The sequence below is a fragment of the Lissotriton helveticus genome, chromosome 7, assembly GCF_964261635.1.
Source record: "Lissotriton helveticus chromosome 7, aLisHel1.1, whole genome shotgun sequence".
In the NCBI taxonomy this organism is placed as follows: domain Eukaryota; kingdom Metazoa; phylum Chordata; class Amphibia; order Caudata; family Salamandridae; genus Lissotriton; species Lissotriton helveticus.
Genome location: NC_136068.1, coordinates 480,274,018 through 480,283,658, shown reverse-complemented (window position 1 = coordinate 480,283,658; position 9,641 = coordinate 480,274,018). Strand labels below are relative to the sequence as shown.

The 9,641-nt window shown below is 47.5% G+C and overlaps 1 protein-coding gene across 1 annotated transcript in view; it reads left to right on the top strand.

The window, feature by feature from the left end:
* The window catches only part of BCL7C (BAF chromatin remodeling complex subunit BCL7C), an 85,440-nt gene that overhangs the window by 39,315 nt on the left and 36,484 nt on the right, over positions 1 to 9,641 (top strand). Inside the window, exon 3 of the mRNA XM_078652460.1 lies at positions 8,009 to 8,108. Coding sequence (XP_078508586.1) covers positions 8,009 to 8,108 — 100 coding nt within the window. The remainder of the gene's footprint in view (positions 1 to 8,008; positions 8,109 to 9,641) is intronic.

Sequence of the window (9,641 nt, the reverse complement as noted above, 5' to 3'; positions counted from 1 at the left end):
TGAACGAGAATCTGATTATGTGTTACAAATTGCAAGATTTAACAATGCAAGATATTCATAAAAGGTGACTTTGTACTTTCAAATCCTTTTACTCATGTAAAATATTACCCTATGATGGTCTAATGCTGTGCATGAGTAAATTCCACTCTCAAGGGGTTTGGAGTTGGCATTTCAGAACAGTGTGCTCCTGGACAGTTAGGAAACACCTTAAAAAAAAAACTTTCAGGTTTTTGGCCCCCTATCAGCAATGGTCTCCCCCTTCATCCCTAACACCTCCATAGACACAGTCACCTTCCCAGAACTTTGAAAGCATACAGCTGTCAACGACTTCTCGAAGAAACAGTCTGCACCAACCTAGCGAACCACTGAACAGTCTCCCTTCTATCATAGCCAGCCAAGGTTTTAGAAATGGCCACAGACGCTTTGCTGACCACCTCACCACCCACCAGCTCTGCTAAGCCACTCAATCAGGATTCATACAAAATCACTGTACAAAAGAGAGTCCTCTTCGCAACAGATGATCCTGGTAAGAGGAGATACCACAGCTCTCACCCTCCTTGATCTCTCCGCAGTCTTCGACACAGTCTCCCATCCCATACTGATCAGACTACATAAGACTGGCATCCAAGGACCCGCCGGATCCAGTGGATATGCACATTCCTTACAGGAAGAACCCAAAGAGTGAAGAACCCAAAGAGTGAACATGCTGCCTTACTCGTCAGAAGCTAGAGAACTCATCTGCTGTGTCCTGCAGGGCTCTTTGCTCAATCCAACCTGTCATGTCGCCATGCCTGACCCCACTCAGAGACAGGGCAGGCAAGTAAGAAGGGGAGGGACAGGAAACGGAAACCAGAACGAGGGGTTAGTCTGTAAGCCAGTTGAAGGCTGGCAGGGAATAAAGAAAGGTACCTGCACACTAGCTCCGACTCCCGTGTCTAATTGCCAAGGGCAGATGCGACAATGGCGACGAGGGTGGGATGTATGCACTCCCACAAGTAAAGACACGCAGCCCAGCCGTCTACACCCGGCCCGACCAGCGAGTCTGCAGTTCATTCCACCGGCAGCGCAAGAAGAGCGCGAAACGAAGACCGGCGTCGGGAACTGCCAAGAGCAAGAACATTAGAGGAGACAGCGCCGCTTGCTCAGAGACAGCGGTGCAGACGAGAAGCTCGTGCTCCGCCGTGAAAGACGACCACGAGGGAGTCCCAGAAGCCGAGCAGCGCCGCAGTGGAGGTGAGAGACCCGTCCACCTGCGAAAGCGCGAAGGAACTGCTGAACGCAGGGGTGAGTCCCACTCCCGCAACAGAAAGAGAGAGAGCGTGACTGTGGCAGCCGATCGGGGTGAAAGGAAGCAAGTGCTTAGAGAGCAGCCAAGGCCCGAAAATACAGGGTCCCACACGGCGGCCATTTTGAGGTCAGGCGCTGGCCATTGGATAACCCACGATCTGAACACGGCGGCCATCTTGAAGTCAGGCGCCCCCTACCATAAATCACAAATTGTAACAAGAAAGAGCGGGAAAGCTCCCACTTAGCCAAATCAAGTCCCTGCAACACTAAAAAGAGCGGGAAAGCCCCTATTCAGCCAAATCAAACTGAATCAAGCTCAAATGTCTGACACTGAACTTCACAGCACTTCTGGGGGAAGCGCTACAGCCGGCCCAGCAACACCAGCTAACGTAGCCATACTGCCTCACGCGCCCATGGGGGCATCCTTCTTGCGACAACCAGAGCCGCTGACGTTGACGCCTGGTAACAGTATGGGGCCTGCGTGGAAAAGCTGGATCGAAGACTTTGAGGACTACATGGCTGGGTCCTTGGTGCAAGACCCCAAGCAGAAACTCGTAGCATTAAGAAACCTAATAGGCAAAGAAATAGCACAGATCATTAAAGAACTGCCAAACGCGGCGACTGCCACATATGAGGAGGTCAAAACTGCCCTCGACAGACTATTCCTCCACAAGCGCAACGTGGACTACGAACGATACACGTTCAATTTGGCCACCCAAGAGAAGGAAGAGTGCATGAGTGATTTCATCACGCGCATCAAAAGGATGGCACGTTACTGCGAGTTTGAGAATTTCAAGACAGAGGACGCGCTGCGACTTCGCATTATTGATGGATGCCAATCCGAATCCTCACGCCGACGACTCCTAAAGAAACAATACACTCTGGAAGAAATCGAGGAACTAACAAGAATTAACGACCAGGCAGAGGAACATGCAAAATGGATGGAAACCCACAAGCCCGACCGGAAGGAACACGCTCTCCGGATGCAGGCACAGAAAGTCACCAGACATGCGACTACCTCCCACAGATCGAGTAAGCCAACCCACACCTCTCGAAGAACATCCCCCAGACGAGAATCACGACACAGCAAGTCCGTCAAATCAGCACCCGCATGCTACAGGTGTGGACAGGACTACCCACACTCAGGACAATGTCCATCGATCGGTCAGCGATGTCATCGCTGCGGAAGGGACAATCACTTCGAAATAGCATGTCAGGCCAAACAGCCAACACGCAGGTCATCGACCTCTCGGCACGGCACACGACACCATGCACGTGCTGTAAGAGGGAGAGAAAGACACTCATCCAGCTCGTCGAGATCTAGCAATCGATCAACAAGCCCATATCAATCACGAGGCCGATCCACGAGCACCCACCGGTCCCGACACCACACGATAGATTCATATCGATCTTGCAGACCCACATCCAGTGAATCCTCACACACGCCTGTGTCACAAGACAATGACGAATACATCTGCATGGTGTCGGACCCTGACCGTTTGAAACAATACCCCAAACTAGATATCATGATAGGAGACCACCCAGCGAAGTTTGTCCTGGACTCAGGAGCGTCACTGAACTATATTTGCGCGCTTGAATACCACAACATGAAACAACGACCCAAACTAGAGCCAGCAGCAGTTCGCATATTTACATGGATGTCACGAAAGCCTTTACCGTGCCTGGGTCGTTTTCACACAACTCTTGCATTCAAAGACAGAAAAATACCAGCCTACATTCACGTAGTAGAAGGACCAGACGTGGCCGATTGTCTGCTCAGCCTACCGACAGCAGAGAGACTAAAACTAGTGGAACTCCTTTACATGACCGAAGATACCCCCGACATCGTGGCAAAATTCCCGAACCTCTTCAAAGGCCTTGGAAAACTGAATCACTTCAAGGTGAAACTGCACATTGACGAACGGGTGACTCCCATCGCTCAACACCACAGGAAGGTGCCCTTCCACTTACAACAAGCCGTCGACGATGAACTCCAAGATCTTCTACAAACAGATATCATTGAGCGCACGTCAGGACCCACACCATGGGTATCACCGGTTGTGGTAGTCCCAAAAAAGGGGCAAGACAACAAGGTCAGGCTGTGTGTGGACATGCGCGCACCCAACACCGCCATCGAGCGAGAGCGCCACCCGGGCCCCCACATAAGTGATATGATCACGAGACTTAATGGCGCTACCGTGTTCTCCAAACTCGACCTTAATAAAGGGTACCACCAGCTGGAGCTTCATGACAAGTCGAGATATATCACGACATTCACCACGCACCAAGGCCTCTTCCGCTACAAGCGTTTGAACTTTGGCATTTCATCTGCTGCCGAAATCTTCCAGGAGGTCATCCAAGGAATTCCCAACGCATTCAATTACAGTGACACCTTACTAGTCTTCGGAAAAGACCAAACGGAACACGACACTGCTCTGGACAGAGTATGTCACGCGTTGCTGAACGCCAACCTGACACTTAATGCCAACAAATGTGAATTTCACAAGGACACCCTGAAATTCTATGGACACATTTTCTCCAAGGAGGGAATGAAGCCTGACCCGGAAAAAGTAGCCGCACTTGCTGACACCCCGACACCTCGGGACGTGAGTGATCTCCGCTCGTTCCTTGGTATGGCGAGCTACTGTGCGCGCTACATCCGTCACTACGCTACAATCAGCTACCCGTTACGAGAACTCACTCTTCAGGGCCAGTCCTTTGACTGGTCCAATGCATGCGAACAGGCATTCACTGAAATTAAACAGGCAGTTGGCTCAGCCATCAATCTCGCCTACTTCGACACAAAAAAAAGAACAGAAATCACGGTTGATGCCAGCCCGGTGGGGTTGGGCGCCATCCTGGCCCAGTTCCGCGACGACTCTGACCAGCGCCACATCATTGCGTATGCGAGCCGCAGCCTCACAGACACTGAAAGAGCATACTCCCAGCCGGAGAAGGAAAGCCTGGCTGTGGTGTGGGCGTGCGAACATTTCCATCTATTCGTGTACGGCAAACACTTTACAATCATCACGGACCACCAGGCACTCGTCACCATCTTCGGCAACCCCAACGCCAAGATGCCACCGCGCATCGAACAGTGGGGACTGCGTCTTCAGGACTACATATACACCATCATCCACAAGCCAGGCAAAGCCGAAAACCCAGCCGACTATGTCTCGACATCCTCTGACCGTCACACCGGCTGCTCACTCCCTAGCCGACGACTACGTCCACTTTGTCATCGATGCGGCCTGCCCTCCTACAGTCCCACTGGAAGCCATTCAAGAGGCATCGGCACATGACCCGCTCGTGCAAGCTGTCATGACCCGCATCCGCACAAACTCCTGGCGACACGTGAAAACCACGCATCAGGACTCGGAACAACACCTCTGTGAACTCACAGCCTTCCAACACGTGCAAGATGAACTCTCCATCAGTGACAGCGGACTACTTTTGAGAGGGGGGAGGATTGTAATTCCACACAAGCTACGCCAAGGAGTCATCAACCTGGCCCACGAAGGCCATAGAGGCATAAACGCCACAAAGAAGACTCTAAGAGAACGCGTCTGGTTCCCCACGCTAGATCAGATGGTAGAGTCAACGTTAAAAGACTGCATGACATGTCAGTTGGTAAGTCGAGAGGAACCACCCGCCCCGCTCCAAATGTCAGAATTACCTGATGGGGTGTGGCAACAGGTCGCGGTCAATTTCTTTGGACCACTGAAATCAGGACAATATATCATAGTCGTCATGGACGAGTATTCACGATTCCCATTTGCACACATGGTGCCATCTACCAGAGCAACGACAGTCATTCCAGTACTGGACGAGATCTTCGCAGCCTGGGGCATTCCCCTACGAGTCAAATCTGATAACGGACCCCCATTCAACGGCCATGAGTTCACAGACTTCGCAGAACATCTCAACTTTAAACACCAAAAAAATCACACCACTATGGCCACAGGCCAACGGCATGGTGGAACGCTTTATGGGGACACTCGGCGATACAGCAAGCTGAACTAACACACCGAGACATTCAGCAGACCCTGAATGAAGTACTGAGGGCGTACCGCACCACCCCGCACAACACCACAAATCAGTGCCCGGCCACTGTGATGCTAGGGAGGGCGCCCCGCACTCGACTACCCATGATGAGCAACACACCTCAACCACGGACCATCAATGTTGATCATAACACCCTAGTTGAAATTGATCACGAGAAGAAACTCAAAATGAAAACATATGCTGATCGGCGCAGGCGCGCCAAGGACGTTGACATCCAGGAAGGAGACTGGGTGATAGTCCGGGGCGACCGGCGAGCAAAGGCGGACAGCCGATATCTTGATCATCCCCTCCAAGTTAGCAAACGAAAAGGAACCATGATCACGGCGAAGGCTGACCACAAGCGGAGAACAAGAAATATATCGCACTTTAAGAAATGCAATCCCCGCAACCACCGTGGGACCTCCTCAAGTCAAACTTCAAGCAACTCGGCAAGCCACAGTGACAGTGGTGACCTAAATCACCGCAGACCTCTGAGAACCACCAGTGACGCAAGCCATCACGTCCGAACACCAGAACAAGAGAGTCGCCCGAAGCGCCAGATAAGAAAACCCAGGCGACTCGTGGAGGAGATATGAGAGACGGTGAGACTTTGTACAAAAGGGGGAGATGTCATGTCGCCATGCCTGACCCCACTCAGAGACAGGGCAGGCAAGTAGGAAGGGGAGGGACAGGAAACGGAAACCGGAACGAGGGGTTAGTCTGTAAGCCAGTTGAAGGCTGGCAGGGAATAAAGAAAGGTACCTGCACACTAGCTCCAACTCCCGTGTCTAATTGCCAAGGGCAGATGCGACACGACCCAATTCAACATCTACATAATTCTGCTGGCAGACATCATGCGAGCAAAATACACTAATCTACTCGCCTATGCCAACGACAAGCAACTAATACTAACCCTCTTGGACAAGCACCCAGAACAATAAACAAATGTAACACACGTAAGACCGAAGTGGCATCCTGAAAGAAGTCCCGCTGCCTCAGGCTGAACACCGAGAAGTCCAAAGTGGTGATCTTCATCGTGGGACTCTGCGTGGGGAACTACAGACCGCAGACCCACTTCTTCATCCAGCCCGCAAGCAAGAATACCCATACTGTTGCTCTCTGTGGTCTGAACATGTACACTTGGTGTAACCTGTCTGTTCTGATCTTTTAGGTTCTATGTAACTAGCCATAATGTTGCTCTCTGGGCCTATAGTATTTTTCTTGCACAGCCGTGTATGGAATGTGATTGTGAGAGATGTAGCTTTTGATTTTCCACCCTGCCTATCCAATCAAATACTCAGGACCTAATTAGAAGGGGGCAGGATGGACATAATAAAACGAAGAAAAGACACTATGTACATTTTGCTAAATGACAGACCATAGAATAGAGCATTTTCAGATTTTATAGAAAGTTATACCCATAGTTATTTAACTGTTAGTAAATAAAATGCTGTACATAAAATCCACTATTTGGTCAACATTTTTTCACAGTTTGGTCAACATTTTTTTTAAGTGTTGGGGAGACTAAGAATTTATTGTAAAACCAGAAAAAATATTGAAGTATTCCATTAGTGCACCTTAAGACTTTTTGGAATTTTAGTTACATTTATGAAAGCAGCGTTTAGTACTTTTTATTTCAATTTGTTTAGCAGAAACCTCAAAACCCTTTAAAAAAAAATTTTTTTTTTAATGTAGGTCTCTCTCACTTTTCTTGCTAGCTGGTCCTTTTTCAAGCCAGGTATAAATGCCATACACATCACAAATCAAATTCAACACTGTTGCCGGTTTTTCGAATGATGCAGGTTCGCCGTACAAGTGATTTATTGGTAGAAATTTTAAAATGTGAAAAAACATTGTGCTATGCGGTAGGGACATTTCTGTTTATAGCTGCTGGTCAGTTGAGCAGAGGCCTAATTTATTAGGATAGTGCATGATCTTTCAGTACCATCCTGTATTCGAATCAGACCCATGCGAAATATACAGCGATCCTTTGTGTCCCTTTTATTATGAGAATATGATTTTACAAATATTTATTGTATGACCATGGTTCACTTGGCACAAAAGCAATGGTATTTTTTGCACAATTATAGCCTCTTTATACAAATATATCTACATGGTAAATATATCTACATGCTGTATTGTTAGGCGTTTATCTTGTAAAAATGGAATGGTATCGCTCGGTTGCTTTTTTTAAATAATGTTTTTGTATAAATATACGTGTATGCTGCCATGTTTGTTTTTACTCTGTATAAAGATAATGGTATTTTGTATAAGACCACGTTTTTAGAATAATTGGGGATTTATTTTCAGTAGTATTGAGTATTTTTGAACTGTATGTATATGAAATGTTTGTGTTTTATTGGCCCGATATCCCACTGTTAATGACACTAATCAAATGTAACTCCCATCACTGCATGCATGTGGGCCTGCTACCAGCATCGAAGATAGTGGATGGCACCCATGGCGATAGTGGGTATCCCCGGGTGTGGAGTTGGGCAACCTCAGCAGTGGCGGTAGGCCTTCCAGCGAAAAAATTCGGCTTGGCACTTAGGCGTTTTTATAAATTTTATTTTCATCTTAAGCACTGAGAAATGCTAGCTTAAAATCGGAATGTAGACTTTGGTTTTGTAATATTGAGAAACGATTAACTGATTGTCTCCTTCCTCTCCCTTGGTAGGAGAAGCAGAGACTGCAGCAGACCCCAGAACGTCAGCAGAGGGCTCGGGAAAGACGGGGTCACAGGAGTAGCCGGTCGTTACTACTGCCAGACTTGAACGGTAACCGTTTTATCTTTCACAACATAGACATAATATGAAGCACTGAAGTGTGTATGTAAATAGATTAATAAATATTCACAATGGTGATTCTGGAAATATAATGCCCTAATGCCAGGGGATTCTTATTCAGGGGGATTGTATCGCTACATCCCCCCTGACTTCCACAATTTATATGAGATTCCTGAACAGAGGCTTTCCACATGGCAAACCACTATGCGTGGCCAAGCAAATCGCTGCAAGCAATATATTTTAAACTAAATTGACAGTGACTGAAGGGCAAGACGCTGTAAGCAGCACATCTGTTTAACTGATGAAAAAAGTCAGACTTTTCCACAGTTTCACACGGCATACTAAAAGTGTTTCAAAACCACCTTGTAAAATGAAGAACACTAGGAGAATTGTGATACCACACACAGATCAGGGTAGGCTCAAGAAGAGAATGGGTCAAACAGCATCTCATGTGGCGAGCTTGCTAAGAACTGTTGTGCAAACTCCGACTCAGGCATAGTTCTCCAAGGTTTTTTTGGCTCTATACAGCATCACACAGGCAGTAGTAGGAAGAATGGGCACTTTTAGTAAACCTGTTTCTCAGTACATCTTAAATAATCACAAAGGATTTCGTAAAAAAATCAAGAAGGATCAGACTAAAATAAACCATTCTTATTTAAGTTCAAAACATTTTATTGAAAATTTCATAATGAACAACAATCAGACATATAATGATGATTCGAAAAATCTATTAAAATACATATAACACAATATTCTCCTATTCATTTCAATAGATAGGACGTTAAACATATTCATAGCAAAACTAACAAGGGAGAGGAGGGGGAGGGAAACATTAAATAGCAAACTAGTGTTGAGTTATAAATAGTTACTATGCAATATCAATTAACATAATATAAGAACAATAAAAGGGGAACAAGCAATAAATATACCATTAAGTTGATAAATATCATCAGGAATCCAGTGCGGGGGAGGCTGTCATAGATTCCGAGATCGCGACACTGCAGCGGCGTATCACGGCCGCCTCACGCATGATCTCATACCCCCCCTACAGACTTGCTTGGAGTACAGATACATCAGATCTTATTGTTTTCTGGTGTCTCCTAATCACGGATTCAATTAAACATGGACTTTATGTCATATAACCTTACTGTGTATTCCTTTCTGGTGGTGAATGGCTATTGAAAAATTAATCACTGTTACTATTGATCCGTATTGGTGCACTTCTTACTTGTTCGTCAAAATTATTGAAACTTGGGGGGCGTGTCCAGCAGCCGACGATGGCGGCTGTGTAGAAGGCGAGCTCCGTAGTTGAAGCGGCCTCCTAAGAAATCCGAGCACTAATCCGTCCAACATCCATCGCCTCCGGAAGGGTACTGAAGCCCAGGACCGGGCGGCACAAGCGCAGTCCAGCGCATCTGAAATCCGACGGTGAGAAAGTCAATTCGGAGAGTGACTAATCTGGGCCAGTGGTGACTGTTGGAGCCGGGGTTTCGATTGCAGCGAAGGTCGGGCCGGAAGTGCAGC